This window comes from Idiotropiscis lumnitzeri, chromosome 19 (genome assembly GCF_059441095.1).
Source record: "Idiotropiscis lumnitzeri isolate Australia: NSW breed Sydney's pygmy pipehorse chromosome 19, RoL_Ilum_1.0, whole genome shotgun sequence".
Taxonomy (NCBI): Eukaryota; Metazoa; Chordata; class Actinopteri; order Syngnathiformes; family Syngnathidae; genus Idiotropiscis; species Idiotropiscis lumnitzeri.
Genome location: NC_142409.1, coordinates 1,758,793 through 1,774,092, shown reverse-complemented (window position 1 = coordinate 1,774,092; position 15,300 = coordinate 1,758,793). Strand labels below are relative to the sequence as shown.

The window sequence follows — 15,300 nt, the reverse complement described above, 5'->3', positions numbered from 1 at the left end:
CGCAAGAATTCAAAAAGACCGAACGGGGTTATCACCGCGGTTTTGGGCACATCTTCCGCCTGCACAGGCACCTGGTGGTAACCACGGACCAAGTCCACTTTTGAAAAAATGGTGGTGCCCGCCAAACGGGTGGAAAAGTCTTGAATGTGTGGAATGGGGTAACGGTCATGCGTAGTCACATTGTTAAGGCGACGAAAATCACCACAAGGCCGCCAGGAACCATCCCTTTTAGGCACCATGTGTAAAGGCGAGGCCCACGGACTGTTAGAACGCCTCACAATCCCCAAACGCTCCATTGTAGCAAACTCCCCTTTTGCTATCGCTAATTTGGGCGCGTCAAGGCGACGCGCGCGAGCAAAAACTGGCGGGCCGACCGTGGGTATGAAATGCTCCACCCCGTGTTTAGTGCATGCGGTGGAAAAGGCTGGAGTCGTTAGGGAGGGAAAGTCTGTCAGCAGGCGCTGATAAATGTCACCCGATGCCAAATAATTCGCATGCGTTAATGGCCCGAGTCCCCCAGCCTCACACGGAAAAGTAGCAAAAGAAACAGCGTCAATCAAACGGCGGTTTGCGACATCAACGAGCAGTCCATGTGCACACAGAAAATCCGCGCCGATAATGGGAACCGTGATTGCGGCAACAAGAAAGTTCCACTGGAAATCACGTCCATGGAAGCACAGAGTCACCGACCTGGAACCAAAGCTGATGATGGGCGAGCCGTTAGCCGCACACAGGGGTGGTCCGCAAACGCCGCCCGCCTTGTCCACGGCGGAGGGTGTAAGCAGGCTGACTTGCGACCCGCAGTCCACCAGGAAACGTCGTCCAGAGGACGAGTCTGTAAGGAAAAGCAGCTCGCTCTCTTTGCCGGCGCCCACAGCCACTACTGAACGCCGGCGTTGGAGTTTCCCGGAGCTTCGTAGGTGCAGGGGGGAACACAACGCCGAGCCCTGGCGCCAAACCGCTGATGGAAGAAGCAGAGAACCTTCCCACGACGCTTTCGAACGACCACCGCGGCCACCGTTGACGGATCCACGTCTGGTGTCGTCCCAAGGGTGGAATCGGCCGCCACACTTTGCACGGCGAACCGTCTCGTAGCCAGCAGAACTCGATCCGCTTCCTCAGCCAAACCTCGATGATCGCCGGTCGCCAGACAAGCGGAGTTAGCCAACACTGCGCGCACCGGAGATGGTAGCTGTCGCAGGAAAATGTGCGGGAAAATAAAACCGCCCTCATCCGAACCCAAGAGCGACAGCATATTGTCCATGAGATCCACTGCCGTGCCATCGCCCAAACCGGGCAGGGAAAGGAGCCTATCTGCCCTCTCTGAGTCCGACAAACAGAACCTCCTCAGCAGAAGCTGTTTGAGCGCGTCGTATTTTCCGCCATGTGGAGGTGCTCGCAATAGCTGCATAACACGACGTGTAGTCAGTTGGTCGAGGGACGCCACGACCATGTAGTACTTCGGGTCATCGGAGGTGATTCCACGAAGGTGGAAAAGCGCTTCCACATGCTGGAACCACGAAGCCGGATCGCTCTGCCAGAACTCCGGTAGCCTCACGGTAGCGTTGACGGCTGCAAGATGAGGGAGTTGGGGCGGCATGGCCGAGGAAGACACCTCTTCATCTACGACTTGAAACATACTCAGCGTCGGGGTCACCAATGTGGCAGTTGAAATGAGCACACACGACTGACTGTGAACACGTCTTTATTCCAAGACTGCCAACAACAGAATAACGCACAGGCACAAATTCGCGCCAACAAACATTAACATGAATACGCCCCCAAACGGGATGCCTGCTGGGTGAGAGGCATGGTCCTAATGTCCGCCACATCCTCACACATTCCAAAAACATGCATGGCAGGTCGATTGAACACTCTAAATTGCCCCTAGGTATGAGTGTGAGCGTATGTGTGTGTGTGTGTGTGTATATATGTATATATATATATATATATATATATATATATATATATATATATACTTATACATATATATACTTGTACATATATATATACTTATACATATATTTATATATATATATATACTTATACATATATATATATATATATATATATATACTTATACATATATATATATATATATATATATATATATATACATATATATATATATATATATACATATATACATATATATACAGGGTTCGCGGTTAACCGCTTCCCGATTGCCCGGGGCAAGTGAAATTTGGCCACGGGCAAGGTAAAATTATGGGCAACTTGCCCGACCGGGCAAGCATTTTCTAAAGCAGCCAAATATCTTTAATTCCGACGAAAACTGTGGCGTGATCTGTTTGTGTGCACTGTATGGTGATGGTTTAACCCAGACACCCCCTTATGTTGTGGTATGGTCCATTGGCCTTATCGGGGGCAATGGGCGGGCGCTACGGGGATCAGTTAGTTCAGTGAATGTCGAGTTAAAGTGGACGTCAATAAATCCCGCAGGATTGAAACTCGCTGTAGTTGCATCCTCATTTGAAGTTTGAAAAACACAACAAAAACCTACGATATTTCGGCCGAAAATTGATAGCCGGAAGTTTTCTTACCTTCTGCGCATGTTTACAAGTGGCGACGAGTTTGTTCAAATCCGAACATTTCGGATTCCTCTGACATGACTAAAATAGCTCGAATATTTTTAAGTAGACAATTCAATTGTGAGTAAGGAAGGGAGTAATATTTGATTATTGGCTGTTAATTCATTAGCTCCATGATGTGACCTGACATAGTGTCAGTGACTGTGTTCTGTTTATGCTATGAAACTTATGGAGGCCGCACCACAGGCACTGGTCTTAAAGGAATACACAAATTTCCCACACTCATAATTTACTCATGTGATTCCTCAATTAATAGGCTCTCCTGGATTTAAAATTGATAATCTGGATTGCTATAATATCATTTTCCCAATTTAACATGCAGATTTGTTCATTATTAAAACTACAATTAACATTTTCAATAACTGCACAGGATGATACATTTGCTGTTGTGAGTAGGGTTTCATGGTTGATGATGAAAACAAGATTAATTTATGTTTATCAGATTATATGTTTATTTACATTTGTGGCGCACATTTTACAACCATAAACATTTTATTCTTAGAGAAAAAAAATTGTCACTTGCCCAAGTCGGGCAAGTAATTTGGCTACTCGGGCAAGGCAAATTTTAGTGGCACTTGCCCTATGGGCAAGCAGTTTTTAAAGTTAACCGCGAACCCTGATATATACATATATATACATACATATATATATATATATATACATATATATATATATATATATATATATATGTGGGGGGTTTTTTTTCCAAGATGGCGGCGCGCATAGACGCAGCGGCTAACGGCTCTCCCTCCCAGTTGCTTTTTATTAGTGTTCTGATTCTGTTGATCAGTCATTTGAACTTCTTTTGTTTTTTATCCCCTTTGTATGGTTTCAGTGAAAACCCAAACTACTGGTGACAGTGTTATACAGACGTGTTACTGTTGAAAACAAAAAGGAAATAATAGTTAAACTTGAGACTGGGATTTGTGTTTATCATTTTTGGTATGGAAAAATCTACTGTCTGTACTATAAGAATTATTATTATTCTGGTGAGGAGGATGATAATTAAAATAGTACAGAAGTGAGTTTTTGTTTTTTTTAAACAGAACATCAACAAAAACACTGCAATAATTTTAGTGTGATACACAATTTTCTGTTATGTATGTCTACAAAATATCATAAAAATTCAAAAGTGGTTTCATAGGAACCAAAATATTGATTTTCGCATAAAAAAAAAAAAAAAAAGAAAATCTTGCTACTAGTTTTGTTCATCCAGTGAACTGCATCTGAGCTGCTATGTACCGTAATAGTGACGTGTGACTGAAGAATAGCTTCTATATACTCTTGAGTGGAACTCCTTCTTTTTCAGTTACGAAGGCCCGCTTCTTGCGCCTGCAGCACACTACTGCTACAACAGCTCCGATGATCAGCAGCAAGATGAGGAGGATGGCTGTTGCAATCACGCTCACCGAATACACTGTATGAAAAAAAGACATTGCATTATCAGAAGAGTTAATGACAAACATAAATCATCCATCCATCCATCCATCCATCCATCTGACCCAAAAGTACAATGTCTTGGTTCCAAATGTGCTCATGTGCCCCGAACTGTTCCCACAAATATGAGAGATAAGAATTCCCTCTTCAGATCTGACTGAGAAGTAAAGCGTCCGTGCTAATGTTTTTGTTCTCAGTGCAGCATTTGATACAATTGATCAAAATAAACTTGAGCATGTCAGGAAGTTATGTAGGATTAAATGGAACAGTCCAAAAATGGTTCAGGTCCTACTTTGAGGCAAAGAGTTACTTTGTGATTATGGGAGGTTTCTCAAGGTGTGTATATATATAAATATTAATATATATATATATATATTTTTTTTTTGTTTTGTTTTTTTGAGGGGGATTTATAGTGAATTTAAGGAAAGACATCTACTGGCGTTATGTATTCAGGCGTTATGTATTCAGGCAACAAAAAAAAATGTAACTGTATCCCATTACTGTTGTAGATTACAGGTACATTTCATAAAAATGTGGATTATTTCAGAATGACATTTTTAATGTGGGGGAGAGAGATCTACAGTCGAGTCCTTGCCGTGCTCGAAACTTGCTGGCTAAACAAGAACAGAAGTGACTCTTTTGGACCATATTCACTGCAGGACTTATTTTAAAAAACATTTCCAAAGAAATGTGTCAACTGTCTAAATAATCTGAACTGCTTGTTATCATGGAGGACCGCGAACCGCTAGCATGCTAATGCTATGCCCGCAATTGGTATGCAAATACTTTACTAATACTCGTTACAAATTGCCCGCAGCTTTGCTATTTAAACACCATCTTACCAATATCATCTGTTAAATTTGGCGCCGGGAATTCCAAAAATACAAACGTATTTTTGTGGTTAACGACATGTCGCAGTCACAAAGCATGTGCGCATGTGTGTTTGTATGAGATTGTTATTGAGAGTGAGAATGATTTATATATATTCACGTTACCTTTATATTATGGCACTTTGATTACATTCCTAACTGCATTTTCTAACAGGTAACTCTTAATTGTATGTATGTATCCATTTAATAGTCAAACGTACCCGATGTTTGGAATAAATGGGTCATATATTCTCAGACCTACATATGCTGACTATTGTTCTTCGGTTTGATCGTATAACTTGATCAAGTCTCTTCTAACAATTCATCCTAAAAAAATAAATTAAAGCATTATTCCAGCTCATACCGTATCGGACAATATCGAAATTGGACATTGCTCTAGGCCGCAATATCGGTAGCGGAAGTGGAAAATGTTGTTTTAGGACACCCAAGTCCAGAGTATTGACATTCATTACTCAAGTAGAAGTACAGAAATACCCCGGTTATCGCGGTTAATGGGGACCGAGACCACCCGCAAAAACTGAAAATCCGCGAAGTAGCGGCGCACCTTCAAAAAAAAATAAAAAATAAAAAATAAAATACTTATATATATATATATATATATATATATATATATATATATATATATATATATGGGTAGAGAGAGAGTGAAATTCATGTTATAACAAAAAAAAACCAAATTATTATTAAAACTTATTTTTTATTCCTCAGCCATTATTTTCGTATTTATTCAATTACTTCTTTTTGTATTTATTTAATTACTTCGACTTTTACCTGCTGGTACGCCGTCCGGTGTGCCCTGTGAATGTTATGATCCTCCAGCAGAGCTGGAGGATTGAGCAGGACTCTCCAAACGCAGACACGGGAAAAAAGGTGGTGATACAAAGATATTTATTATAATCACAATATAGTCAGTGTAATCAGCGCGTCTCGCAGCAGCTGACGGCATGGCGCGAGACGATCGCTGGAGGAACGCCCACACAGCTGAAAAAACAAAAACACACGCGGCATGACAGGCACGGATCATGACAGTGAAATGAAAGGTGGCATTCTTCATTTATTTATTTATTCATTCATAACTGACAGCCTCACGCTACGCTTGTGCCCGGGCGGAAGAGGTGCTCCTATTCGGCTTAACTGTGACACACGCCCGCCCTCCTCCTCCAGAGCTTACATTCGGTTAAACTTAGGGGCCGCTTGGAACCGCCCGTGCCCGGGGAAGGCGCTCCTCTACGGCTTAACTGCCACACACGCCGGCCGGAGCTCTGGTACGGTCCGAACCGCGCGAAACGTCGCCACCAATCGTGTCCGGGGGAACGTGCTCTTCTTCGTCCACTCTCTTCTTCGTCCACTCTCCTCTTCGGCGCACGCCGGCCGTCTAACCGCTCCAGCGCCCCCTCGTGCCGCTCGGCGAAACTACAATGCCCCCGAATATTTTTTAGACCCGCGAAGCACTGAAGCCGCGAAAGGTGAACCGCGAAGTAGCGGGGTATTACTGTATAGATATTGGGATTTTAAAATACTTTCAGAGAAGTTGAAGTGTGAACTCAACAGTTTTTTTTTGTTTTTTTTACTGAAGTAAAAGTATGAGAGTGTGTCATCTTCAATACCGCTTAACCAGTACAAAGTCGCAGGGGCTCCTGGAGCCTATTTCAGATGACTTCGGGCGAAAGGTGACCCCACACTCTGAACTGGTCGCCAGCCAGTCACCGGGCGCACGCTGACACAGTCACAGAGCGGGTACCGATCTCACGCTGCCCGGAAACAAGTCAGGCGAGTGTACCACTACAGCAATCGAAACCCAAGTAATTATTTTTTTTTAAACTACTTAACCCATAAGAACCCACGGTGACACCAGTAGAAAAGTAAAAGTTATGCTAGGTGGCGGTTCTGTCAGAGGTGGAAATAAAACTACTACCGAATGGGGTTTTGTCAGACATTTCCAGCAGACCTTTGTGACAGGGAATTCTGCCGGAGATTTCCAGCAAACCCTCACAATACGTTTGGGCCTACCAGGATAGACCGGCATTATCCCTCACCACTGGAGCCAACATTCTACCAGATGGTGATTGGTTCATAGTTCCACCCCTGTTTTCACACAAACGTCCAAGACATGCACCTACAAATCCAGTGACACAACCACAAAGTGGATAATCAAATTGCAGTTAAAGTGTTGGGGTGTCACATGAACCAATAAACATCCTTAAGCCTGAAGATGATGTTTGTTATGGACAATCCGTGACAAGCACAATGCTTGGGTTCTGGTCGGTGGGGTAGTTCCTCCTAATCACGCCACCCAGGTCTCACTGTCCTACGTGAGGGAACCCAGACTCCCACATGGAAGTCCCCCAGCAGAATGATGGAGTCCCCAGCCAGAGCGCTCTCTGGCACTCCTTTCAAGGACTCCAAAAGGGTGGGTACTCTGAGCTGCTGTTTGGTCTTTATTTGAGACCCATCTCCACGCCTGGTTTCACAGGGGGGCCACGGAGACGAAGGGAAAACAATGTCTGTTTGTTTCAATCATCATGGGGTCCTGGACCCTGCTTAGTCTGGCCCCTTACCTAGACCCTGTTTACCAAGGGTGACACAGTCTGGGGCATACAGTCCCAGCCTGGTTTACGTGGCAAGATTATTAGCCCCATTTCAGTCACGATTCTCCACTCCCAACAATCAGAAAGACGCTCTTATAATCGGGATGGCTTCAATTAGGGCTGTGCCGATAATTCGATATCGATATGTTTAGAATTAGAATTAGAAATCCCTTTATTGTCATTGTACTCAAGAGTGCAACGAGATTAGAGAGTGTGTCACGATAGTTACGTGACTGATATCAATAGAAAATGGTATCGGTAAATTATCGATCCAACCGCACCACCCCACCCCCTCCTTCAAAAAAATAAATAAAATGGAGCAGATTCGACCTATCACGGCCCAACTCGTCTCAAACTCCCTCCCATTAGGGAAATGCAACCTGAGGCTCACACATGCGCCGCTGAGCTAGCGTGACTCATAACATAAAAAACAGCATGCACGGTACCCTGATGGAAAAATAGATGAGCACGACAGCGCGTGAAGAAGTCGTTGATAAGAAAGGGAAGGTTACGTCGCGAGTTTGGCAGTATTTTGGGTATTTTAAGTCCGACTTGAGTCAGAAGACTGACCCCGTATGTAAACTATGCAAGATCGTCGTGCCGACAAGTGGCGGTAACACGACCAATTTGTAGTGAATGTAGTGAATGCAACTTCGTTAAACAATTGGACATGGCTACAGTGCTTTGGCCATCGTTTGCACTCTGCAATTGGTAAGTACTCCATCAATCCTGGTTGATTCATGTGAATTTAATTAGCCAATAGAGCTCCATATAAATGTATATGTAGATAGCTTTCATTGTTATCATTAATATCATAATTAGTTTGACTGTTGATGATATTCGTAGTATTATTACTATTGAAAGCACATTAGCTGTTGTACTTACCAATCTGTTATCCTTATTTACACAATTTTTACACTTGTGTTTCAATAGGTCTCGCAGGGAAGGATAAAGGAGTGGAAAGGGCTGTTGGTGTGTGTAAGAAATTGTCTCAGGTGCGTCTCCAACGCACACCTGATGGTCATCATTGTTAGTGGGCTTCTTAAGCACTGGAGAAAGAGGAGCTAGTCGCCGGAATATTGTGTCCAGTTGCCATCTCCCAGTGCGCATTTCGTATCGTGAGTTTTTCTGTGTTGCGTCGATAGCGTCCACGTTAGTCTTTCCTGGCTCTAGTAATTCGATGTAGTCCTCTAACCTCGTGTAGGTTAGTTTAATTTGTTAGTGTAGATATTATTGAGTGTTCCCCAGGTGGCGGAGTTTTTCTTTTTGTCTTTAGAGTATTCGCTTTGTTTTTTTTTGTTTGGGTTAGTCCTGTTTTTGGCGGCTAGCTCCTTGTTTCCACCCATTCACCTTTAGATTTTTTTGCGTATCGCGGCTCGTTTCGTATAGTGGAGTTTTTTGTGTTTTTTCTTAATCCCGTCTGATGTGCTCCCTTTGTTAAATAAAACTCTATTTTGTTTGATTTCTGCCTCTGTCCCCATTCTTGGGTCCGCCGTGCTACAATACACACTCGTAACACTTCTATTCGTGGAAAAAAAGAGGGACCTTTTGAAAGCTCAGGAACACCTTCATCTCCCAAAACACCAGCTAGTTACAGAGTCACCAACCAGGTGGGGCTCAAAACAGAAGATGGTGCCAAGGGTCCTCTAACAACAAAAGGCAATCAGTGAAGTTTTGTCTGCAGACAAAATCACCAGGCCCCTGATCCCTACATAGCAAGACATTGATGTTCTTGAGTCTCTGCATGAGGCTTTAACTCCTCTTCTGGAATTCACAGACTCCCTCTCTGGGGAGTCATATGTGACAATCTCTTATGTGAAGCCAGTATTCCATCTGTTGCGTACAAATTTGCTCAAGGGAAAAGAGCGGGACACTCAACCCACAAAAGAGCTGAAGACCACAATCATGACTTATTTTGATGAGAAATGAGCCGAGTTGGCCACAGATGATATCCTTGATATGGCTGCCTTTGTGGATCCTAGATTCAAGACACGGTACGTTCGTTCAGACTAGGTAGAGGTCATTAAAAAAAAGAGCAGTGTCTGAGTTATTGGATAACGACTCGGTCCAATCACAGGCAGAGATATCAGTGGACCAGGGCAAACGAAGAGGAGCTGCCATTGAACCACCTCTGCCACCGGTGAAGAAACAACGCAAATCGCTAGGTAGTTTCTTCCAAGTAAAAAGTCAAGAGGGTGAAGAGGCCTCACCTTTAACTGAAACGCAAAAAGTTGAAAGTGAGCTGGAAAGCTACATACAGTGCCATGATGCGAATAGTGAGTCTGACCCCTTGGAGTGGTGGAAATTAAATGAGTGCAACTTTCCAAAAGTGTCTCAGCTAGCCAAACAATATTTGTGCATTCCAGCCGTCCTATACGCCCTCTACACCTACGACTGCAGCCCGGCCCACGGTAACAACACCATCGTCAAGTTTGCTGACGACACGACAGTGGTCGGTCTGATCTCGGAAGGTGACGAGACAGCCTACAGAGAGGAGGTCCAGAGACTGACGGCTTGGTGCGAGGACAACAGACTGCAACTCAACATTGCAAAAACAAAGGAGATCGTCATCGACTTCAGGAGGAACAAAACGGTACCGCCCCCCCTCTGCATCGAAGGCGTGTGTGTGGAGAGGGTCCACACGTTCAAGTTCCTGGGAGTACAGATCTCCGATGACCTTTCTTGGACACACAACACCACAGCAGTGGTAAAGAAGGTCCACCAGCGTCTGCACTTCCTGAGAGTCCTCAGGAAATTCAACCTGGACAGGAAGCTGCTGCTGGCCTTCTACCACTTGTCCATTGAGAGCCTGCTGACGTACTGTGTCTCCACCTGGTACAGCGGCTGCACTGAGGCGGACAGAGTGAGGCTCCAGAGGACAGTCAAAACAGCGCAAAGGATTATTGGCTGCCCTCTCCCCTCACTGTCGGACATCTACACCGCCCGGTGCCTCAGAAGGGCTCTCAACATCGTCAAAGACAATACCCACCCAAACTCACACCTATTGGACCTGATGCCCTCTGGCAGGCGCTACAGGTGCATCAAATCAAGGACCAATAGACAGTTTCTTCCCAAGAGCCATCTCCCTTCTAAACTCACACACACACACACACACACGACCACCCGTACCTTGCAGAACAGCAACGTGATGTGTTTGTATATACCCTATTCAGTATTATTTTCCATTGCACTAACTATTCTCTTATTTATCTAATTTATATATTTTATTATTGTTGTATTGCACTGGAGAGGGGAGCTCTCTAATCTCGTTGCACACTTGAGTACAATGACAATAAAGGGATTTCTGATTCTGATTCTAATGCCTGTCCATTATACAGAGGGGGAAACGCTGTAATGATAAAAACTACTGAATGATTGAAAATACTGCAATGATAAAAATATTGCAATGATAAAAGTACTGTTATGGTAAGAGTACTGAAATGATAGAAAAGTACTGCATGATAGAAAATACTGCAATGATAAAAGTACTGTAATGGTAAAAGTACTGCAATGATAAAATATACTGCAATGGTAAAAGTACTGTAATAGTAAAAGTACTGCAACGATAGAAAAATACTGCAATGATGAAAGTACTCTAATAGTAAAGGTACTGCAATGATAAAAGTACTGCAATGATAAAAGTACTGTAATAGTGAACGTCCTGCAATGGTAGAAATACTGCAGTGATAGAAGTACTGTTATAAGAATACTGTAATGGTAAACAAAATACATCATTGGTCAATATTTAAGTACACCATTGGCTGAAAGTACAATAGTAGTGTATATTGCATCCTAGGACTGCACAATTGCACTAATGCCCTCCTGTTTGTAGGCCTGACCCAATGATCTTGTCAAAAAGTCTGACAGCAGTCGGCAGGAAGGAGCGGCGAAATCTCTCTTTGGTACAGCGAGGGTGTAACAGTCTATCACTGAAGGAGCTGTGGAGTGTTCTCAGAATGTCATTGAGTAGGTGGGCTGGGTTGTCCAGCATTGATGACAGTTTTGCCGTCATCCTCCTGCCCCCCACTGAGTCCACAGAGTCCAGGGAGCAGCCCAGGACAGACTGGCCCTCCTCACTAGTTTGTCCAGTCTCTTTTTGTCCCGGCCCGAGATGCCTCCTGCCCAGGAGACCACTCCATAGAAGATGACTGATGAAACCACTGAGTCATAGAAGTTCCTGAGGAGTTGTCAGGTTCGCCAATTTGACATATAGTGTTCGTTAGCTAAAAGGAGAGACACGCAGCCCAAGTGGAGACAGAAAGGTTAACAAAGTTTATTTGACAACTTTATCTCCCCTCTGTTCCTCGATGCTTTTCACACATTCCCTTTTATAACATCGGGGAATCAGATTACACTTCAAGAAATCAGATTACACTCAAGGGTGGTACAGTTCGTCTTCTCAAAAGCTGGTTTAGTCCGGTTTATAATTGGCGTGCCGCCATGGGTCGCAGCTGACTTTGACGTCAACATCTTTTATGACCCAGCACGATGTTGCTTGCTTCAGACTTCGATGCCAACTTATCAGGGCTCCTCACGATGTTGTTTACTTCATCCTCACTTCTGAAGAAGTGCCACCGCCCCGCCAATTGCAGACACCTCTCTGCAGTAGAGGTGTCTCCCTGTATCACCCCTCACACTGCAAACACTCAGCATAGTTCACTCTATTAAACTGCAACATGTTATATGCGCTACATATTAAAATAAGCTGCATCACGGCAAATGTATAATAACCTCTTAATATTATTCTAACAGGAGTGTTCCCCGAACGCCAAAGGACCTCAGCCTCCTGAGTAGGAAGAGTCTGCTCTGACCCTTCCTATAGAGAGCGTCTGTGTTGTCGCTCCAGTCCAGTTTAGTGTTCAGATGAACACCCAGGTGCTTGTAAATTGAGACCCTCTCAACGTCTGTTCCCTGGATATTCACTGGTGCAGGTGGAGAGTGCCGACGCTTGCGGAAATCCACCACCAGCTCTTTGGATTTCACAGCATTGATTTGGAGGCGGTTCTGCTGACACCAGTCCACAAACCCCTGCGTAACCCCTCTGTACTCCCGATCGTCACCGTCAGTGATGAGGCCGACAATCGCAGAGTCATCAGAGAACTTCTGCAGGTGACAGGTTGTGGAATTGTATTTGTAGTCTGAGGTGTAGAGGGTGAACAGGAAGGGAGGCAGAACAGTTCCCTGCGGCGCTCCCGTGGTGCAGAGGAGCACGTCAGACACACAGTCCTGTGTCCTCACATACTGTGGCCAGTTTGTGAGGTAGTCGTGGATCCATGTGATGAGGTGGTGGGCCACTCCCGCCTGCTCCAGCTTGTCTCCCAATAAGGCGGGCTGGATGGTGTTGAAAGCACTTGAGAAATCAAAGAACATGATCCTCACCGTGCCCCCCGCCTTCTCCAGGTGGGAGAGTGAAGTGTAGAGCATGTAGATGATGGCATCATCCACACTGATGCCAGGCTGGTATGCGAACTGGAGTGGGTCCATTGAGGAGCTGACCAGGGGGCGTAGATGGACGAGGACCAGTCTCTCCAGGGTCTTCATCAGATGAGACGTCAGCGCCACTGGTCTGAAGTTGTTGAGCTCCTTCGGATGGGGTGTCTTTGGAACCGGAACCAGGCAGGATGTTTTCCACAGCTGGGGGACTCTGCCCAGCTTCAGGCTCAGGTTGAACATGTGCTGGACGATTCCACACAGCTGGTCTTCGCAGGATTTGAGGAGCTGGGAGCTAATCCCATCTGGGCCGGCTGCCTTCCTGTTCCTCAGCTGGTTCTTCACCTGAGATGTTGTGAGGAACAAGGCTGAGCAGGAGGAAGTGGTGGTTGTCTGATGAGGCTGGGAACTGGAGCCTGTGGAGAGAGAGAGGGGAGAGAGAGGGGGAGAGAGGGTCTCGTTCGCAGTGGCAGGAGGGGTTGGTGGGGGCTGCAGCAGGGGAGCCTGCGCGGGGTCAGGCATTTGATCAAACCTATTGAAAAATAGGTTCAACTCATTTGCCCACTGAAGCCCCCCCCCCCCTTCTGGGTCTCACCTGGTTGTCCGTGGCCTGAGATGGTCTTCAGGCCCCTCCAGACATCCCTGGCATTGTTCCGTTGCAGTTGTTCCTCCATCCGCATCCTGTAGGACTTTTTCCCCTCTCGGATCCTCCTTCTCAGCTGACGCTGCACCCTCTTCAGCTCGTCCTTGTCGCCTGACACGAAAGCCCTCTTTTTCTCCTTCAGGAGAGCTTTAATGTCCGGTGTGATCCAGGGTTTGTTGTTGGAGAAACATCTTACAGTCCTGGTGGGAATGGTGTTCTCCATGCAGAAGTTAATATAGTCTGTAATTGTGTCTGTTAGACCATTAATGTCCTCACCGTGAGATTCCCTGAATACCTCCCCCACAGTTGTGTTGAAACAGTCCTTTAAGGCCTCTTCGGCTTCTCCGGACCATCGCTGAACTGTGCGCGTCACAGCTGGCTGCCTGCGGACCAGAGGTTTGTACACAGGCAGGAGAGCAACCAAGTTGTGGTCAGCTTTGCCCAGCGGGGGGAGGGGCAGTGATGTGTACGCCTCCTTGGTGTTGGCATAGAAAAGGTCCAATATTTTATTGTCTCTGGTGTGGCAGGTTACATATTGTGTGAATGAAGGCAGAGAGGAGGAAGGAGAAGCATGATTGAAGTCACCAGAGATAAGGAGCAGGGCATTTGGGTGCTGTGTTTGTAGCCTGCTCACAGCTGCAGTCAGTACGTCACAGGCTGTCTCACTGTTTGCAGAGGGTGGCTTGAACGCCGCCACCGCGATCACATGACTGAACTCTCGCGGTAAATAGAACGGACGCATGCTAACAGCTATCAGTTCAATGTCCCGACTGCAAAGTTGATCCTCAACAGTTATGTGCCCAGGGTTACACCATCTATCATTAACAAACACAGCCAGCCCTCCCCCTTTCCTCTTACCGCTCTCCAGTGTCCTGTCCGCGCGTAGTATTTGGAAGCCGTCCAATTCCACGACGGCGTCCGGCATTAGCTCTGTTAGCCACGACTCCGTGAACACCAGCAAGCTAGCCTCCCGGACAATCCTCTCGTGCCGGGTTAGCGCTGTTAGCTCGTCCATTTTATTGGGGAGGGATCTAACATTCCCCATAATAACGGACGGGAGGACGGGGGGGTATTGTCTCCTCCTTGCCTGGCGTTTAGCCCCCGCACGCCTCCTCAGCTCGCGGGGGATATCGGGTCTCGCTCCGGGAGCCGACGCGGGGTTAGCATGGAGTGCTAACAGCTGATCTCTTGAGTACACGATAGATCCGTAGCTCAGAGTTTCGCCTCCGGACACGATCGCGCAAAAAACAGCCCCCAACAGCAGTAAAACCACCGCAAGTTGTATGTCCATTGCTGAGATGAGGTAAAAATAAAATAAAACAGGGTAAAGGGAAAAAACACACGAAAAAGGCTCAATAGTGAGCCACGCTGCTGTAAACAGGCAGCCACTCGCGCGGCGCCGGAACCAACAAAACTAATCAGAATTCAGCCATGTTTCCTTTTTTATCTTCAATACTAAAAAATAAATAAATAAAAATTTGATATACATTGATATCAACCGATATGACATACTTGTATCGCAATATAGTTTTCAGCCATATCGCCCAGCCCAAGCTTCAATGATGATTTTGTTTCAAATATTTTTATTCTGAGAAAGAGCATATCATTAATACAGTTATTGAACAGACATTGTGCCTCATTTTCCACAATCCAACCAAAAAACAACCCGGGAACATAACTAAATAATAGTCCATAATAATAAT

The 15,300-nt window shown here is 45.5% G+C and overlaps 1 protein-coding gene across 3 annotated transcripts in view; it reads right to left on the bottom strand.

Annotated features, from left to right (window-relative positions):
* Positions 1-2,156: 2,156 nt before the first annotated feature.
* Positions 2,157-15,300, bottom strand: part of f3a (coagulation factor III, tissue factor a) — a 28,996-nt gene continuing 15,852 nt past the window's right edge. For all 3 annotated transcript variants that reach the window (XM_088283100.1, XM_088283098.1, XM_088283099.1), the window contains one exon: positions 2,157-4,026. In XM_088283100.1, the coding sequence (XP_088139226.1) occupies positions 3,884-4,026 (143 nt within the window). In that variant the 3' untranslated portion in view covers positions 2,157-3,883. The remainder of the gene's footprint in view (positions 4,027-15,300) is intronic.